This window comes from Microtus pennsylvanicus, chromosome 1 (assembly GCF_037038515.1).
Source record: "Microtus pennsylvanicus isolate mMicPen1 chromosome 1, mMicPen1.hap1, whole genome shotgun sequence".
NCBI lineage: Eukaryota > Metazoa > Chordata > Mammalia > Rodentia > Cricetidae > Microtus > Microtus pennsylvanicus.
In genome coordinates this window covers 158,957,592-158,978,881 of record NC_134579.1, presented here as the reverse complement: position 1 = coordinate 158,978,881, position 21,290 = coordinate 158,957,592, and the positions used below count along the sequence as shown (strand labels likewise).

The following is a 21,290-nucleotide window of genomic DNA, read 5'->3' as shown; positions in this document are numbered from 1 at the left end:
AGCTTTGCAAAGATTAGGCATGTGCCCTGCCACTGAGCTACATCATTGCTGAATAGTGTCCCTTTTTCTTTTCTATAATTTAATGGAGATAAAGTATGTACTCTTTATAAAAATATAAAAAATACCATGTATACTGACTTCAGTAATGTCAGTGATTCATTGCAGCTCTCTGATGATATAATTTTAACTTATAAGTAAAAGCAAAATACTGTATTTTAAACTCAAAATAAAAATTATACTTCCTATTGATTTAGAAGGGCAATTAACCACTACCAGTAGACCGTTTCATTTCCTCTGGGGTTGCATCTCAAAGCTTCTTTCATACTAGGAAAAACTGGTTTTATACAAACTCATTTGAATTGGGGGCTTGCGTTAGAAATTAACTTGAACCTAGACATTCTTCTGTTCATCTTAATTAGTAATGATAAGCAAAGGTATTCTGGAAACTTAGACATAGCCTTACACTCTTTTCAAAGACTAATAAATACAGTTTACTGTTTAATAAAGTATCAGACATTAATTAATAGAATACTTAAGAGCTTTCTGATAAAGTTTTTGTTTTGTTTTGTATTGCTTTTTAGATATTCAGTAAATTATTTTTCATTCTTTGAGAAATAAGATAGAGCAGGATGATTTCAAATTCACTCATTAAATAACAAATAATAAATATAGTTTGTAACTCTCTTAAACATAAAGTCAATAGAGTATGACATACTACCTGACCTTATATTTTCAAATTGAAAATATATATTCTTTCAATGGGAGTTACCTTATTATCTTTTTAATCAATACAAGTAACAGTTCAACATAACATCTCATTTTTATAGAAAAGGAGAGTTAAATAGTATTTTGAACTATTTGTTAATTTTGTATAACTACCCCATGTCTTTTACTAGTTAATATATCTGCAGCTGGAAAATAAACTCTAGTCTAGATCAAGAGTTCAAGAGAAATTCTATTAGACTTTAGCATGAGTGATGCCTACACAATTTCTCAGGACAGTGTGGTGTTAGGAGCCTTCCTTCCAGTATATATACATTGCTGCAAAGTGACTACATGGGAAGACACACAAAAATGTGTGTTCATGTAGAGTAGCTTCTCTTTGCTCTATGTGCTGACTGAAAACTGTTCTAGGCTTTAGCTAATTCTGAAAAAAAGAAAAAAAAAACATTTGCACTGGCTTTTGTTGGTTACTAAACAAATATGTTATTGATCTAAACACTATAAATGTCTTATTGTGTTTCCTAGGATCATAAAAAAGTGGAAGTTAAAGGATCCTGAACTTCATAATCTAAATTTGAGTTTTGAGGAAGAATAAAGAACTGTAAAAAAAAAAAAGCCCTACTTGCTGTACAGCTGCTTGGTACAAACAAATACAAACTATTATGGTCTTAAGTAGTCAAATTTTAACATTAAACAGTTAGGTAACATAATAAATTAAAAAGATAATTATGTATAAATTTATCAAAAATATAAATATGTAAAGATTTATGCTATACATAAAATTTATTTTATTCTTTTTATAAAAGAAAAATGCATTGCCCTACTTCTAGGAAAGTAAATGATTTTATCAGAGAATTTAAAGAGAGCTCAAAGAGATTTTTAAAAAATCTTTGTGACAAAATTTTAAAAAATTCATATTTAATTTTGACTATCGGGCACATAAATGCACATAGTCATAGATTATAAGAAATTTTGTCTAACAGAAATCTACATCTAAATTCTAATACTTTTTACCACAAAGTACAAAAACTCAAAAACACAATGGACTTCAGTTTCATTATGGCAGCAGAATCTTGAGGTATAATTATAATCTTAATTAAAAGCAGAAAAAGCTGTTTCAATAATTAGGACTGCTTTCAGATTTTGACCGTAAAGACTAATGTCTACCTACCACACTTGCAGCTTACTGACACAACCAGCATGCTTTCTGCCACAGATGGCAGCCTAGTCCATGGAGTAAGTGCATACGATTCTTAGAGGTTTGTAAATCTACGGCACCCCAAGAGAAAGCAAGGAAGGTAGATTGTGACTTTTGACAATTATTAGTTAGAAAAAGAGGTAACAATTGCCAAAAAAATCACAAAAGTGAGCATGTTACCTGGCTATGACAAAGAGCACACAACTGACACCCAAGTAAGCCAGCAGAATATACATCCAGATATCAGGGGAGAGAGGATTCAGGAAGGAGAAGACGCCCGGGTTTGTACCATTGGGCTTGCGGTACAAAATACTTATTCCAAGTGTCATAAACGGCTTGGAAAAGTCGATGACCTTCTCTCGAACATAGGTAATAGCCAGAGGAGCAACTGCGAGGTCAGCTTTCTGTGGAGAGAAACAGAAAAACAGGAAAATAATGAAGAAAATCGAATCTAAGTCACAAGTAACATATCTGTAACTAAAGATTTTACCTATAATAATTTTTGTAATGATTAAATTTTGTTGAGATCAACAGTGCTCTTTACTCTAAAGAGGTGATTGACTATTTAGTAAGTTACCAGTTCCTATGTGCTTCCAGTTACTACATCAGCCTTGACCATAACTATTTAGGAAAAAAAAAGAGATAAAATTATGAAATAAAAATAAAACAAACTATTATTATACAGTAAATAAAATTATTCATAATGAAACTTTCAATAATTGCTTTTACTGCTAGTCTTAAAATTTCATTTTATCTTGACTTGCCTGCGTATTTTGATTGAATTACAAGTGTAGTGATAACCATCTCAAACTATTTATCTTGCAATCAAAAATAATTTTCTGGACAAAGGCGATGGCTTTACAGGCACAAACTCATGTTACCATATCTGACAAGCTAAGGCACATCCCTGGAACCCACATGGTATAAGGAGAGAAAAGACAACCACAAATTGTCTTCTGATTTTCATATGTATATACCAACACTCATAGACAAAGGTATCATACTTTTGCATACACACATACAAGAATGTAAAGAGTTTAGTTTTCAAAAATATAGAATAGTTTAGCTAAAACATTTGGCTTTTAAATACTTAAGACATTCTTTAAATCACACAAAACTGAGAATTGTGTACTACCCTCAAACTTTAATTTCTATTCCTCTAATTTCTTTTATATTATTCAATGAAAATCCTCACACCATTGCATACATCACATTAAAAATGAATTTGTCTTTTTTCACATTTTCTTTTAATTGAAAATTGATTATTTTTTTCTTTTCTTTTTTTTTGCCTTTATATATTCTATAATTGGTTACAAGATTCTAAAATTCTAAGTCACATGTTATTTTGGGGGGAATACTGTACTTTTTTTTTCCTTTTTTTTTAATTTTTTTCTCCATTTCCTTCCCCCTCCTCCCACCCTTCTCCCCCTCCCCCCCACTCCTTTCCCCCTCCCTCTCCAGTCCAAAGAGCAGTCAGAGTTCCCTGCCCTGTGGTAAGTCCTAGGTCCTCCCCCTCCGTCCATATCTAGGAAGGTGAACATCCAAACTGGGTAGGCTCCCACAAAACCAGCACATTACGTAGGATCTAAACCCCTTGCCAATGTCCTTGGCGTCTCATCAGCTCTCATTGTTCGCCATGTTCAGAGAGTCCAGTTTTATCCCATGCTTTTTCAGTCACAGTCCAGCTGGCCTTGGTGAGCTCCCAATAGATCAGCTCCACTGTCTCAGTGGGTGGGTGCACCCCTCGTGGTCCCGACTTCTTTGCTCTTATTCTCCCTCCTTCTGCTCCTCATTGGGACCTTGGGAGCTCAGTCCAGTGCTCCAGTGTGGGTCTCTGTCTCTATCTCCATCCATCACCAGATGAAGGTTCTCACTCAGGTTAGTGTTTTCTATTTCCATCCATTTGCATGGAAAATTCGAGAAGTCATTGTTTTTTACCGCAGCATAGTACTCTAATGTGTAGATATTCCACACTTTCTTCATCCATTCTTCCATTGAAGGGCATCTAGGTTGTTTCCAGCTTCTGGCTATTACAAATAATACTGCTATGAACATAGTTGAACAAATGCTCTTGTCATATGATAGGGCATCTCTTGGGTGTATTCCCAAGAGTGGTATTGCTGGGTCCAGGGGTAGGTTGATCCCAAATTTCCTGAGAAACCGAAACATTGATTTCCAAAGTGGCTGCACAAGATTGCATTCCCACCAGCAATGGATGAGGGTACCCCTTCCTCCACAGCCTCTCCAGCAAAGGCTATCATTGGAGTTTTTTATTTTAGCCATTCTGACAGGTGTAAGATGATATCTCAAAGTTGTTTTGATTTGCATTTCCCTGATCGCTAAGGAGGTTGAGCATGACCTTAAGTGTCTTTTGGCCATTTGAACTTCCTGTGCTGAGAGTTCTCTGTTCAGATCAGTGCCCCATTTTTTAATTGGGTTAATTAGCATTTTAAAGTCTAGTTTCCTGAGTTCTCTATATATTTTGGAGATCAGACCTTTGTCTGTTGTGGGGTTGGTGAAGATCTTCTCCCAGTCAGTAGGTTGCCTTTTTGTCTTAGTGACAGTGTCCTTTGCTTTACAGAAGCTTCTCAGTTTTAGTAGGTCCCATTTATTCAATGTTGCCCTTAATGTCTGAGCTGTTGGGGTTACACATAGGAAGCAATCTCCTGTGCCCGTCTGATGTAGGGTACTTCCCACTTTCTCTTCTATCAGGTTCAATGTGTTCTGACTGATAGTGTGGTCTTTTCTGATTATAGTTGCCCCTCTCTCTACTTCCCCCAGTTCCTCCACATCTCTCCTCCCCTCCAGATCCATTCCCTTGCTACTTCTCATTAGAGAAGAATAGGCTTTTAAGAGATAACTGCCAGACATAAAAATATAAGATTTTAAATTCCATGAGGATGCTAATTTCTGTAGTATCTTAAGTATCTTAAATCACCAATGCTTTAAACTCATTTTACAGTCATCTCTCCAGGGTAGTTTGATGCTCTAAAAATTGTATGAGGTCATTATAATATTCTAATACATTGTGGAAGTATAATATTCTAATGCATTGTTGAGTCATTGTAATACTTTAATATGATAAAGGTATCCATGCTAAGAAGCTGTATTGTTGCATCCATTTTACTTTGAAAAACATAAAGAGCTATCAGAGGTAAAAATGTTCAATTTACAGTGCACAAGAAAAAAACTAAATAATAAGTGCAATTAATTTCTCCAGAGTACTGTTTGTTGACAATATTATTTTGTAAGCTTTTATCTGTTGAAGGACATAGGGCTAGGGAATATTCACTTGTTTTGGAAGTAGTTTCTTCAAAAGCTGAAGAAACAAAGTGTCATTTAGAATCTCATGTGTTTATAATCATAATTCATATTCATAAATCAGGGAAATACCAGCTTTAGAATAATTATTGATGCATTATTTAATTATTTTCTGTAGCTCAGGTATTATATTGGGAAATTCATATGAACTATAACATTTAATCTTCACATAAATTCTATATTATTTCTTCTTCTGAAAAAGAAAAATGAATCAATAATGTCGAAAGTTTATTCATTCTTATGTGGTGAACTCAGCAATAGATAGAACTGGCTACACATAGAATCAATTGGAAACTACTCTTAGGACTTAACAATTCAACATGTCTAAGAAACCAACAAGGAAATTATAGAAGAGTAAGTTGACATTCACTCAGTAATTCCCTCATCCACTCACACACATAATCATTCATGCATCCATTCAAAAAATTCACAGAAGTGGGAGTCACAGTCTGTGGAAATTAAGAGGTTGAGTAAATGAAAAACTTATGTGGAAAGGAAAAATAACGGAAAAGACTAAAGTCTGAAAGAACAAAATAGCAACACTGTCAAAGAAAGAGAATATTTAGTCCATTTACATTTGGCAAATTAAGGAAAATACCCTATCATCTATCATATCTTTGTGAGTCTTAAATTTTATATCTAATTTATCTTTTATCGTAACTAAGTAAAACTTTAACTATCTATCTTTAATTCTACCAAAGACACCAGAAGGATGTAATATTACCTGTTAACAGGAAGTGCATTGTAAGCAACTTCCAATACTCGAGAATTAACAGAGACACCTCGCTGCCTTTTGTAACATTTGGGTATCCATTATCAGCCTATGGGCTCATAGAAACTGGGAGACTTTTCCATGAAGCAGGAAATTTGAAGGTCTGTTTTGCCTTACAATGGCAAAGTTCATCAGTTGCTTTCTTCTGTGTGCTGCAGAATGTCTGGCAGTTTCGTCTGTAAAGCAAGAACTGCAAAGGACCACCCATTCTTTTAGAAAGTTAAGAAGTCACTTTACTGTGGGTCCTCCTGTATGTCTAGTTCAAACAGCATATCATCAAGCAGTGATGGCAATAGCAGGGTTTTTTTTTCAAACTAGTAGCCTTGCCACATTGAAGGCAAATTACATAATAAATTTTTTCAGTGCTTATCAACCTCGCTGAAGTAATATGGAGCTTCCTGGATAAGATGTATCTCCCTGTTGAGAAAAGTCTAAGTTCTTAAAACATTGTAAATGTAAAATTCTGTAGGTCTTTGAGGTGCAGACGATTATCCATATAACGGAAATACATCTTTGTAGACCTAGAAAACCTAACTAACATGAATAAAAATTTTATTATGATAGAAAACTGATGTATAATTCCCCTCTGTATGCCATAAATTTGTTTTATTACCATCACATAATAAAGAAGACGTTTGTGCCAACCGTTTAGCAGAATATAGCCAGACTGGAAGAGACATATAGAAAGAGTTGGTGGAGTCAAGAAAACACCATGTAGCACCAAAAGAGAAGAAAGCTCCTGAACTTTAGAAACCTTTTGGCAGTACACAGACTGATAGAAAGGGTTAATTTAAGATAAATGAGCTAGCTGGAAAGATGCCTAAGATACTGATCAAAGAGTGTTGTATTTAGTATAGTTTCTGTGTAATTATTGGGGTATCAGCAATCCTGAAAAAATGAACAGTGTCTGACTGCAAAGTGACACCCAATGTGATATCTAGACCAAGAAAAAAAGGGCAGCTTCTTGGTAGCCGTGTTTTCATTTTTCAGACATCTTCTGTTTGCTGTCAGTGAGCACAGCTTCTCTAAGAGAAGGCTTCCTGCCTGAGTGGTAGCAGTAAAACCTGGGCAGCTCCTTTGAGAAGGTGTCCTGTTTCGTGCTATTTGCATGAATAGCACTGGGCTTTTCAGGAGGCCAAACACCTGAATGGAGTTTTTTGGCAGCATGCACAACTTTCTTGTTGGCAACATGGGTTGAGGTGGTGAGGATGGCTCCCACCTGGCAGTCCCAGAGCGGGGGGTAAAAGTACCTTCACCATTTTTAAAGGCTGAGAGAGGAGGACCCAGCATCCAGGGCCACTGCAAACAAGCTGTTTGCCATTTTAAAAGCACTCCTGGTCAGAAAATGATTACAGATACACAATAAAGACAGATTCAGACAAATAAACCTCTGAATAGCACACAGTATATTTGAAAATGTACATAGGCTTGGGAGAGAGAAGAAAAAAAGTAGAGACAGTTATAAAAAATAAAGTTTTGAAGAAACAGTAAAACTAATATAAAAGAGTACAGACAGACATAGGTTAGAAGAATAGAAGTAAAATAAGCCTTGTAAAGATGGAAAATCTACAGGAAATTTATATTATACTTATTATTGTATTTTATTTGAATATTTTGACTGTGCTAAGTACACTGAGACATTTCATTGTGCAGGTTGCTAAACTAAACTAACATATATTTTAAAGGTATCTTGATTTCAAAATTTGGGTCTAAGCATATGTTGCTTTAGAAAAGAGGTTCTTGTTTCCACAGAGGATAGAAAGCTGTAGATTCCTCACCAGCTAATATTGTTTGATCAAACAAGACCTCCTGAAACAATGCCCCAGATGATCCAACATCCATGACAGCTCAGGACTGCTGGAAGAGATGGATCAACCACACAGGATACCCCATGGAAGACCTGATTAACAGCACCCCAAATCAGCAGGAAGTAGTCTGTTGGAGAAGGGAGCCACTTATTTGGTTCCCAGCTACCCAGCTAGCTTAGATCTGAAATAATCACACAAAACTATATGATTTAAAACACTGCTTAGTCTATGAGCTCTAACTTCTTATAAGGCTAGCTATTACATTTTAATTTAACACATCTCCATTAATCTGTGTATCATCACTTGGCAATGGCTTATTGGCAAAGTTTTAGCATGTCTGACTCTGGAAGTGGCTCCATGACATCTGACTCTGTCTTTCTTTCTCCCAGCATTCATCCTAGCTTTCCCTGCCTACCTAAGTTCTGCCTTGCTACAGGTCCAAAGCAATTTCTTTATTTAATCACAGCACACAGAGGGTACTTCCACATCAGTAGTCTAGAGAACAATGCTGGTAGGCCACAGCTTCATGCCAATACACAGATTAATTGCAATGGTTTAATTTAATATACGAGCTAGCTAGAAAGACACCTAAGCTATTAGTTGAGCAACATATTAATCAATAAAGTTTTGTGTGATTATTCAGGTCTAAGCAGTTGGGAAACAATCAGTCTTTGACTACAGATGACTATTAATCTGTATTTCATAATTGTACATTATGTTTTTGAAAGAGCTGTAAAAACACAAAACCTTAAACAAGAGCAGAAATACCTATACACAGTTGAACAAAATCAACCTTAAATTTGTATCAGTAGACCAAGATCCATACCAATGTAAAACATTCATTTCTATATCATATCCCTCTATAAATGAAAACAAACATTTATAAGCAATCGTTTTGGTACTTCAGGTGTAGTTTTCTCCAGACTGCTTTCTGATGTTTGTTGGGCAAGGTATTTTGGTTTCATAGAGACCTTTCATGGGGTCTTGTTCCATCAAAGCACATTAGCTTGGAAGAAATCCACAATTTCTGTGAAAACAAATACAGACCCTATTTTCTAAAGTAACATATACTTAGATGCAAATTTTGAAGTCAAAATACTTTTATGTTGATTTAATTAAGCAGACTCCAGAATCAAATGTCTCTCTGAAGTAAAAAACAATCCAAAGAAAACACAATAATATACATAATCCAGACTCCCTATGTGTATTCCATTTTTATGTGGTTTATTCATTTTTACTCTATGACTTTTTAATATTTATTTTATTATCTTAGTCCTCTACTCTATGATCGTCTGTACTTGTTTTTCTAACTGTCAATACTCTTTTTACCCTCTCTCCCAAGTCTACGTACATTTTTTAAACACACTGTGACCTATTCAGTGGTTTGTTTTTGTATGAGTTTGTCTTTACTGTATATCTGTAATCATTTTCTGACTACTTTCTTAAAATGCTAAGTGGTGTGGCTAGAACTATGGCTGATTTGCCTTTTGGCCACATCCTAGTCCAACATGGTGGAGGCATGTTAACCACCAACTCTGCAAACCAATCTCAAGGCCACAGATCCAGGGATGCAGCAGGTCTGTCACCATTAAGCAACTAGTATCACTCTGCTTACAAACCCCATTTAAGTGCAGGACCTTCTGAAAGGGCCAGAGTTTTGTACTACCAGAATGAACCAGGAAGCTGACTCTTAAAGAAATTACTAATTTTTGCTGATAATGCTGACTCACAAAGACTTCTTTTAAAGGGATCACGACTCTGCTTGCCTCTAGCAAACAGATGCCACCCAAGAAAATGCTGCTACCAAGAAGCAGTTCTTAACTGTTTATTTTGTGTATGGAATTTCTTCCTAAGCTCTCTCATGTTTTATGGATGTAGTCAGCACACATTAGTATCATACATAAAAAGAAACTGCTTGTTCATTTTCCGGCTGCTAAAACCCAACTAATCACATAGACACTAAATTAATTAAAACACTGGTCAATGGCTCAAGCATATTATTGGATAATTCTTATATGGTAAATTAACCATTTTCTATTAATCTATATTGCTGTGAATCTGCCTGAATCTGCCTACTCTCTAGATCTCTGTTTAGATTTCCTACCTGGCTTTACTCTGCTAAGCCATTGGCCAAAACAGCTTTATTCATTAACAAATACATGCAACACAGATACAGAATGATTTTCAACATCAGGTATTGAATGTCCAATATTTCATAAATTAATTATAATTTCTTAATTAAATTAATAATTCATATTATATCTATAGTGAGGTGGAAAATGTTTCTGTTTTTTCAACAATGAAATACTGTGACAGATCTATTAATCACAATTTAGTGATAGACATGGAAGAGTCTAATGCATATTCACATGTAATCCTTTCAATGCTCATATAAGGATCCTTGAAGCCAAACACCAGAAGAACTCTAACATCACAATCAATTAGATAAAGAAGAACTCAATGGAGTATTTAGGGGAACGTTTACAAGATACTTTATACTAATCCTGAGCAAGAAATATAGCAGATGACAAATGTGGATTCTGAACTGACTTGAGACTCAAACTCTCTACAGATAATTCTTCCTATGTTTGATTGCCCCAGAAATTGATCTATTTGATTTGAATTTCTGTAGCTCTCCAAGGGGCTTTTTGTCTCAGGAGAGAATACTAAAATTTTTTATTATGTGTATATTTAATGTCTTTCATCAACAAATGTATTAGAAATTTATCTGATGATTTTTTATGTGTTTACCTGTCTCACTCTTTGTGTGCATGTGTGTGTGCTTGAGTACATGCATGTGTGTGTGTGTGTGTGTGTGTGTGTTCTCTTTCATTGGGTAATGGATCAATTCTTTTTTTTTACTTAAAAATTTCCACCTCCTCCTCTCCTCCCATTTCTCCCCCTCCCCCTTAACCCTCCCCCCATTCTCTTTCTCCTCCCTCTCCAGTCCAAAGAACAGTCAGGGTTCCCTGCCCTGTGGGAAGTCCAAGGTCCTCTCCCCTCCATCCAGGTCTAGGAAGGTGAGCATCCAAACAGACTAGGCTCCCACAAAGCCAGTACATGCAGTAGGATCAAAACCCAGTGCCATTGTCCTTGGCTTCTCAGTTAGCCCTCCTTGTCTGACATATTCAGAGAGTCCGGTTTGCTCATATGCTCCATCAGTCCCAGTCCAGCTTGCTTTGGTGAGCTCCCATTAGATCAACCCCACCGTCTTAGTGAATGGGTGCACCCCTCAGGGTCCTGACTTCCTTGCTCATGTTCTCCCTCCTTCTGCTCCTCATTTGGACCTTGGGAGCTCAGTCCAGTGCTCCAATGTGGGTCTCTGTCTCTAGCTTCATTCATCTTTTAAACATTGCTTTTGGTTTTTTTTTGTTTTGTTTTGTTTTTTTATTGATTTTTATTGAGCTCTACATTTCTCTCTGCTCACCTCCCTGTCTCTCCCCTCCTGCTTTCAACCCTCCCTCCTGGATGCTTTGTGTTAAGAATTTCTTTGTTTTAATATTTTCTTTGACCAATGATTCTATTTCCTCTATAGTATCTTCAACACCTGAGATTCTTTTTTCTCTCTTGTATTCTGTTGGTTATACTTGTCTCTGTATTTCCTGTTAATTTGCCCATGTTTTCCATATCCAGAATTATCTAATTTTGTTGTCTTTATTACTTCTGTTTCAGTCTTCAAGTCTTAAACTCTTTGCTTCACCCATTTGGTTTTTTTTTTTTTCTTGTTTTCTTGGGTTCCTTTGAGGTATTTATTTCTTCCAATTTTGTGTTTGTTTTATTTTTATTTTCTTTATGTGAGTTTTTCATTTCCTCTTTAAAGTCTCCATCATTTTCATAAAGTTATACTTAATGTCATTTTCTTCTGCTGCTTCTGGGTTAGAATGATAAAGTCTTCCTATTGAATGACCATTGGGATCTGGTGTTACCATGCTGCTTTTTAGGCTGTTGAATGAATTCTTGCATTGATGCCTACCCATCTCTTCCTTCAAATGAGGCTGTCAGTGTCTTGCACCTTATTTCAATCCTTGCGGTACCTGTCTTGAATGTTTGGATTTTTTTTCTTGATCTTCTCTGTACTGTCAATTTCTGTGTCTCAGAAAGCATCTGAGGTCTCTCTAAACCTGCTTTCTTGGTCTTTTCTCCTGGCTCACTCTCTTTGTCCTCTCTCTTGGTTCCCTTAGTACTGTAGTAAGCTCTTAAGTCCCCTCAGTGTGGAGCACGCTGTATTTCAGAGTTCCACAGAGGTTTCAGGAGTTTGTGGCAGGGTAGGGCTAGTAACTTAGCGGGTCCAGTGGATGGGTTAAGTTTTGGGGAGGGGGTACCTGCAGGAAACTTTTCTGCTGGCTGGCTAGAAAAGCCAAGGGAGTTGGGGGAGGGGGCCAGGATCTAGAGAGTGGGGTGTCCCTCATTTGGCTGTTCACTCTCGTCTTGAGTTTTCTCGGTGTTGGAGCAAGCTGTGTTTCAGAGTTCCACCAAGGTTGCAGGAGGATAGGTGACTTTGTGAGCAGGGTGTGGCTAGTAGATTATATAGTCCGGTGGATAGTGTTGATTTTTGGAGGAGCCTACCTACAGGAACCTCTCCTTCTGGCTGGCTAGAAAAGAGAGGAATTGGGGGGAAGGGCCCAGGGTTTGTCCCACTTTGGATTCCTACAGAGTAAATTGTTGGTCTTAGTGTCTGTGATATCAATGTTCTGTTCATAAAGACATCTTCTGTGCCAATTTCTCATTTTCTCTTCTATCATATACATTGTATCTGGTTTAATGAAAAGGTTTTAGATTCATTTGAACTGGAGTTTTTGCATCATGATAGATATGGATCCATATGCATACTTTTACAGACAGATATTCATTTTGACTAGGTCCACTTTTTGATGCTGTCTTTTTTTCCAGTGTTGTATTTTGATTTCTGGGATGGCTAGACACACACACACAAAAAAAAAAATCAAAAGATCTTATTTTTAAATTTGTTATTCTCTTTTGTGTATATGATGTTTGTGCTCTCATCCAGTCCAGGGCATTTTTATGCTTCTACAAGGATATCACACTGCACTGGATATTTATAAGATACTTATCTCTGTGAAATAAATTTCATACTGTTCATGGTACATAATGTCTACTGTGACACGCATGCTTTCATATTTATGCTTTCTTAGCAGAGCAAAGTGAGTCTCAGGGACTTTCAAAAATTGGTCAAGATCATATTTCAATACAGAGTGAAGAAGGGTGTGGAATCTGACTTATTCAGTAGCATCATACAGGCTATATGTCAAACTGTGTTAAAACAAAATACATTTGAAAGATTGGTTATCATTCGACTGTAAACAAAAAATGAGTTAACAAATATTAAAATGATGATGAATTTCAGAGGGAAAAACAAGTACAAATATTCACTAAATGATTCAAGCTCTATATTGATACTAATAAACAGATCATTGTTCTTGAAAACAGAAAATTTCTATCTGCATAAATTCCTCTTTCCTTCTCAGACATATTATTAATATTTATCTACATATAGAAAAATATATATTCATAGGTATACTGCACATCAGCACAAATTTCTCTATGCAAATATAAACATATGAGAACATACTTGTCATGTGGCAGTACTATAAAATTTTAATTTCAAAAATTGAGGACACATTTGATTGTTTTTTAATGTAGCATAACAAATAATATTTTTATTATTTATTTATTTAAGATTTCTGTCTCTTACCCGCCACCGCCTCCCATATCCCTCCCCCTCCTCCAATCAACTCCCCCTCTCCCAAAGAGCAGACCAGGTTCCCTGCCCTGTGGGGAGTCCAAGGACTTCCCACCTCCTTCCAGGTATAGTAAGACGAACATCCAGACAGCCTAGGCTCCCACAAAGCCAGTAAGTGTAGTATGATCAAAACCCAGTGCCATTGTTCTTGACTTCTCAGCAGTCCTCATTGTCTGCTATGTTAGGTGAGTCCAGTTTTATCCCAAGCTTTATCAGACCCAGTCCAGCTGGCGTTGGTGAGTTCCGGATAGAACATCCCCATTGTCTCAGTGTGTGGGTGCACCCCTCGCAGTCCTGAGTTTCTTGCTCGTGCTCTCTCTCCTTCTGCTCCTGATTTGGACCTTGGGGTTTCAGTCCGGTGTTCCAATTTGGGACTCTGTCTCTGTCTCCTTTCATCTCCTGATGAACGTTAATATCCAGGAGGTTGACTATATGTTTTTCTTTGGGTTCACTTTCTTATTTGGCTTCTCTAGGATCACGAATTATAGGCTCAATGTCATTTATTTATGGCTAGAAACCAAATATGAGTGAGTACATCCCATGTTTCTTTTTTTAAGTCTGGCTTACCTCTCACTCAGGATAGTGTTTTCTATTTCCATCCATTTGTATGCAAAATTCAAGAAGTCATTGTTTTTTTACCGCAGCGTAGTACTCTAATATATATATATATATATATATATATATATATATATATATATATATATATTCCATACTTTCTTCATCCATTCTTGCATTGAAGGGCATCTAGGTTTTTTCCAGGTTCTGGCTATTACAAACAATGCTTTTATGAACATAGTTGAGCATATACTTTTGTTGTATGATAGGGCATCTCTTGGGTATATTCCCAAGAGTGGTATTGCTGGGTCCAGGAGTAGGTTGATCCCGAATTTCCTGAGAAACCACCACACTGATTTTCCAAAGAGGTTGCACAAGTTTGCATTCCCACCAACAATGGATGCATGTACCCCTTCCTCCACAGCCTCTCCAGGAAAGGCTATCATTGGAGTTTTTTATTTTAGCCATTCTGACAGGTGTAAGATGGCATCTTAAAGTTGTCTTGATTTGCATTTCGCTGATCACTAAGGAATTTGAGCATGACCTTAGATGTCTTTTGGCCATTTAAACTTATTCTGTTGAGAATTCTCTGTTCAGCTCAGTGCCCCATTTTATAATTGGATTGATTGGCCTTTTTACAGTCTAGCTTCTTGAGTTCTTTATATATTTTGGAGATCAGACCTTTGTCAGTTGCGGGGTTGGTGAAGATCTTCTCCCAGTCAGTGGGTTGCCTATTTGTCTTAGTGACAGTGTCCTTTGCTTTACAGAAGCTTCTCAGTCTCAGGAGGTCCCATTTATTCAATGATGCCCTTAATGTCTGTGCTGCTGGGGTTATACGTAGGAAGTGGTCTCCTGTGCCCATGTGTTGCAGAGTACTTCCCACTTTCTCTTCTATCAGGTTCAGTGTGTTCGGACTGATATTGAGGTCTTTAATCCATTTGGACTTGAGTTTTGTTCATGGTGATAGATATGGGTCTATTTTCATTCTTCTACAGGTTGACATCCAGTTTTGCCAGCACCATTTGTTGAAAATGCTCTCTTTATTCCATTGTATACTTTTAGCTCCTTTATCGAAAATCAGGTGTTCATAGGTTTGTGGGTTAAAGTCCGGATCTTCTATTCGATTCCATTCTTCGACTTCTCTGTTTTTATGCCAATACCAAGCTGTTTTCAATACTGTAGCTCTGTAATAGAGTTTGAAGTCAGGGATGGTAATGCCTCCAGACGATCCTTTATTGTATAAGATTGTTTTGGCTATCCTGGGTTTTTTGTTTTTCAGTATAAAGTTGATTATTGTCTTCACCAGATCTGTGAAGAATTTTGATAGGGTAACTCTGACCAAGGAAGTGAAAGATCTACTTGACAAGAACTTTAAGTCTTTGTAGAAAGGAAATGAAGAGGACATCAGAAAATGGAAGGATCTCCCTTGCTCTTGGATTGGGAGGATCAACATAGTAAAAATGGCAATTCTACTAAAAGCAATCTATAGATTCAATGTAATCCCCATCAAAATCACAGATAATATTTGTAATAATGATAAATACATACATTTTAAATTTAATTTAATTAACTATTCAACCTGAACTGTTGGTAAGACATGCTAAATAATTTGGTTAAAGAAATAGATAGAAATAAGTGGATTGACAATTATTCATACATAACAATTAATGTTGTTCATTCAGGGTGATATAATGACTTAAGATTACTGACTGACAGAAAGCTTTATCATATCTCAAAACTTATTTTACACCATGATGACAGATTAATTTGAAAACAGGAGGATAACAAAAAACATTTTGTTACGCGGACTTTTCCTGGCAAACATCCAAGGATTGCAACTGCACAACCGTACAAACAGCAAGGAATTGACTGCCTTAACAAAGGGACTCTGCAGGATAATGAGGACGGCACATTAATTCTCACTGTGCATTGATGAGCTCTCTGTGAACTTTGCCAGGGCTTAAACAACAGTGACAGGTCTCTGGCACTTTCAGAATTATATGGGTCCTGAACAAGGCTGAAGAAATGAGATTTGTGTATCTACTGGCTTTTTTGTTTTCATTAGATATTGTGGGAAAGCAGGTCTTAATAATTTGGAATTATTTTTGTATTAATTAGAACTGTTTTTTAGAAGTATATAAAGCATACTAAATTCATACTTGCAACATTTTCATCTAAATAAAATAATTTAACATCTTTGTTTTTAGGTAAAAATACATTTATGAACATTTTAATGACAAAAGGGGGAAATGCATACACCAAATTATGTAAAATTCTTGATATTGTATTTTATTTTAATGAACAATAAAGACAGTGTGCTACCTCCACCTATCCATATAAATAACAAAATTTAAAGTAAAAATATATTTTCTGTTCTTAAATTTTGCTCATCGAATATTGTTCTCAAATCTTATTTGCACCCATAAAATCATGTATTTAAAAAGATAAATACTAGAAGGACAGATAGATTTTAATGTAATTTTTAATAAATAGCAAATCTATATTGAACAAAGATTTTAGTGCATGTAAGATATAAAATTAAAGAACACAGAGTCTAGAAAAGTATTCGAATTCAGCACCCATGTTGAGTGGCTGTAGATAACTCCAGCTACAGGGGATCCAACTCCCTTTTCTGTTCTACAGAGATACCTACATTTACATGCAATTAAAACAGGTAGCTTCACATATACCTTAAAAATATAAGCTTCAAAAAGTTAAAGGAAATAAACAAATTTGATAGGATTAAATATTAAACACAATGTAAGTAAGAAAGAAATATAAATACAGATTAATAAAATATAGGAAATATAATTAATAATTAATAAACCTTGCAAATAATCGTGCTCTCCCAATGATCTAAATTAAAAAATGCTTTCCTAAAAAGTGACCCAATAAAATCATCATATTTTTCATATATTAGATTAATATATTAAAATAATTTTCAAGCATGTTGGCTATAATATCGACATACTAAATTCTAGAAGTGCTCAGAACACATAAATATTAAATATAATTGATCTAAAATGTGTCTATAAGAAAATTTAAGATTGTAACATGAAAGAACAGTGCTTAATTATTAGGCTAACCAGAAGGGTACAGTTTTTATAGGCAGTTCATACTTAAATAAAAGGTAGAATGAATTTCTTGGTATTTAAATAAGAGGCATAGAAACACTATGCATTTTCTCTTTAATTTTTTTATGAATCAGATTAAAGTTTTTCATAAACCGAGCTCTTTTTCCATACCCTGAAATGAACCTAAGCAAATCACAGTTCATGGCTTCACTCACCCATGACAGTATGCAAATGATGTTCCTCAGGTGCAAGTATATGCTGAAATGAACTGCATCTCTGAAAACGCTGATTTGATACAAGCATCTGTCACTTTATTACAGGTTAAAAATGGCACCTTTCCTTGCCGTGGTACTTGCAAATGAGATTAGATATACCCTCAGGTTCCTGAAATATCCTTGGTAAATCTCGATTATTGTGTTATGGAAATTACAAGACAATATTGCCTATCTCAACTACAATTTTTGCATGTTTTTAAATCTGTGCCTAAAACCATGATTGACACAAAAATACCAAATTAATAACACTAAATTATATTTCTATTTAATAATACCATAAAGAACGTATTATCATAAAGATTGTATTTCTATTTATCAAAAGTACTTTGACAAAAAAAACTTCATATGAAATGAAAAATCCAGTCTCAATGACAAAGAAATAACAGTCTATTAAGAAAGACTCAGTTATCATTATTCTCTCAATTAAAGCATTAATATATCTTTTGTTTTCAGTTTTCTTTGCTTTGTTCTGCTTAGATTTTTCCGTGTTCTAAAAAAACAGACCTTCTGGAAATTATATATTTGTTGTTTGTTTGTTTTTCAGTTCCATTTCATCTAATTCTCTGCTAATAATAGATGGCAATCAGCATTTGCTATTTAAGAACAGGTAAATGGTATCAACGCTACAGAAAAATTTCCAGTCGACTCTTTCAGCTGTTCCCCTCTAAACTTACTCTCGGAATCACATACACACATTAGGCTTTTGGTTGGAATAGTGCTAGTGTTCTGCACGTGCTTTATAGGCAACATTTTAAAGGAAACCTTTGGCTTTTAGTTACATTTCTATTTTCATTTTTATGTAAGGCATTATTTCTAAGTTAATAAATTTTGTCTGTTTCCCATCCACGTCTCCATATCCATGCAAGACTACTTTGCTTTGTTCATTTACAAAGATGTGGAAAGCTTGTTTTAACAAATACTGTCCAGTAGCAAAATGACTCTGCTCTATAGTAAAGGAACTGGTCATTTGCCTACTCTCGTGAGGAAAATTATATAGAGAATTTCTTGGAGTTCATAGAAGTCTCTATGCATTTGTAGAAATTTAAGGAAATTATGCTATTTTACTGTTCTTTAAGCCTTGAAATTTTGCCTCATGTGTTTTTTCTTATAGTATTTATATCTAAACATTTATTGCAGATACTTAATTTCCTCAAGCTCAGAAAACATTTGAATCTCTTAGTATCATATATGGGAAATATTCATTCAACCATTTACAATTATCAAATAAAATAACACTTAGCAATGTTTTTTTTAATATTTATTTATTTATTATGTATACAGTATTCTGTCTGTGTGTATGCCTGCAGGCCAGAAGAGGGCACCAGACCCCATTACAGATGGTTGTGAGCCACCATGTGGTTGCTGGGAATTGAACTCAGGACCTTTGGAAGAGCAGGCAATGCTCTTAACCTCTGAGCCATCTCTCCAGCACCATTTAGTAATGTTTTAATGATATTATAATTCATAGCAGTTTATCAAGAGATTATTTTTAGAAAAATAGTTTATTTTAAAAATTATGACTATACATCAGAGATATGCATGTAACAGCAGTTAAAGAGGGAAAAGGCCATGAATTTAAAAAAGAACAAAAGAGGAGTTATTTGAGAAGGTTTTGTAGAAAGAGGTGAAAAACATTATAATTTTATTATAATCTCAAAAATAGAAGAAATTAAAAACATGAAAGGTAGATTTTAAATTTATTGAAGTAGCACTTCAGGGCATGCAAATATTGCTTAGTGGTAGAAGTCTAAAAAAAATAAAACTGTCTTTCCCAGAATAGACATTCACCAGAAAGATGTTGAGTAATTACTGTCAAATAATGTCAAATGAACCAAAATCTAATGCAGTGCATATCACAATTATAGTAGCTTTTATAGCATTTGTCAGTTTTAACAATCCTAAAATACTTGTCTGAACTCTCTAAGTGTTTTAACTTTACCTTGAAGGATAAAAGGAAAGTTTGTGAAGAAAGAAAGAAAGAAAGAAAGAAAGAAAGAAAGAAAGAAAGAAAGAAAAGAAGGAAGGAAGGAATTAAGGAGGGAAGAAGGAAAAGAAGAAATTTAAGAAGTAAGGAAGGAGGAATCATTAAAATAGTCGCAAAAAAAACAGATCTGATGGCAACAACTATAATCTCATAGTTTGTAGGTTTAGACAAGACCCAGTTTACAAACAGATAAACAAACTCTTTTAAACACACACACACACATACACACACACATACACACAAATACACACACACATGCACACACATATACACACACACATACCATCACACACCATAAATCTTTTATTTAAAGTGGATGGTTTAATTTTTCCCTACATATTTTTGATTTCAGTTTTCTGAAATAGATTATAATATAAATAAGTAATTTTTCTCCTCTAAATCTTCCCATATAACCCTCTTTACCTCATAAAAAGTCATGACTTCCTTTAAATTTTTCATTGATGATGCCTTTGTGTGTGTATGTATATACAGTATTAAATACATTCTATATAATGTTACTTGTAATATGTTTTCAGTCTAAACATTCGTTATCAGATAATTAATCAGTGTGATCCTCTCTGGGAAAGACTCAACTACTCTAAACATTCCATAGTTACTTGTATCTTTTGTGTTTAGTTGAGGCCTCACAGTCTTCAACAGCCACTTTGATGTTTATTGTTTCTGTCTTTGTTTAACTCACGCTTAGATAGACAGTGATAATTTATGTATGTAACTTCTAATATTACTAGGCTATTACAGTTTCACCAAAGTCCATAATCTTTGACTCTTACAATCTTTTCATCTCTCTTTGTCAATGTTCACTGACCCACAGCTATAGGAAGCTATCCATTAGGACTAAATTCTATAACTGTGTATTTTAATTAGTTGTAGTTTTCTGGAATTGTCTTTGTCTGTTGCAAAGTGAAGTTCCTTTGGTAAGTTTAAGGACAACATTAATATGTAAGCATAAGGACAAATTGAGGATAAATATAAAGACACTCAATCTTTGTGATTGACTTGAAATATTAAAAATTGACCAACTTTCAAACTTATGTTGTTAAACTACCTGTAATGTTATATATGTTTACAGTAAAAATGATGCCTCCAGTGAATGCAATAATCTCATTAACCATTGTCAACTTAGGATAATAAGAAGTGATGAATAAACAGATCTATTTTTCAGTAAATTTTCCTGAAATTAATTAATAATAATCTTACCTGGTTCAATAATCATGTTTTTGGTTTGGGGTGGTGGTTTTTCTTGTTTCTTCACTCATTACTAAGCGAGGCTAGAAAATTCAATGGCATGCTATCACAATTTGAAGCAAAACAGGCCAACTCTACCACCTCTTCAAAGAAATTAGTTTTTTATTTCATTTTCTTTTCATTTTTGTAATAATACACAGAGTCTTTTTAAGTTTTCTGAAAACCAAATATTTGATTTTCTTCCTGATGTATAATAAAAGAGCAATCAGGAGGCAAAGCAAAGTGCATTGAGGTACTTTAAGACTCTTTTATGAGTCATAAAAGACTTGATAATGTTAAACACCAATTGCAGTGCATGGCTGCATGCTGAGAAGCATTCACACAGCTGGACCACTGGGGCGTTGTGAAGCTTCTTAGAAAAAATTGATACAAAATGTGTGTGAATTAGGTCACAACAGACTTCTGATTTTATCATAGCTGTTTATATACTGAAATAGATTTTTGTCCTCATTCTGCTGTTTGTGAGATATGCTGTTAGAACTAACAGTTTTCTTTTAAATCAAGAATAACATTAAAGTACTAATCAAATAATCTTATTTTAAATGAAGCATTG

At 34.9% G+C, this 21,290-nt stretch overlaps 1 protein-coding gene across 9 annotated transcripts in view; it reads right to left on the bottom strand.

The window, feature by feature from the left end:
• The window catches only part of Grik2 (glutamate ionotropic receptor kainate type subunit 2), a 592,264-nt gene that overhangs the window by 151,067 nt on the left and 419,907 nt on the right, over positions 1-21,290 (bottom strand). For 8 of the 9 annotated variants that reach the window (XM_075944195.1, XM_075944164.1, XM_075944134.1 and 5 more), the window contains one exon: positions 2,102-2,325. In XM_075944195.1, the coding sequence (XP_075800310.1) occupies positions 2,102-2,325 (224 nt within the window). Of the gene's footprint in view, positions 1-2,097; positions 2,326-21,290 lie in introns of those variants that run through there. The other variant, XM_075944215.1, reaches the window with a different exon arrangement.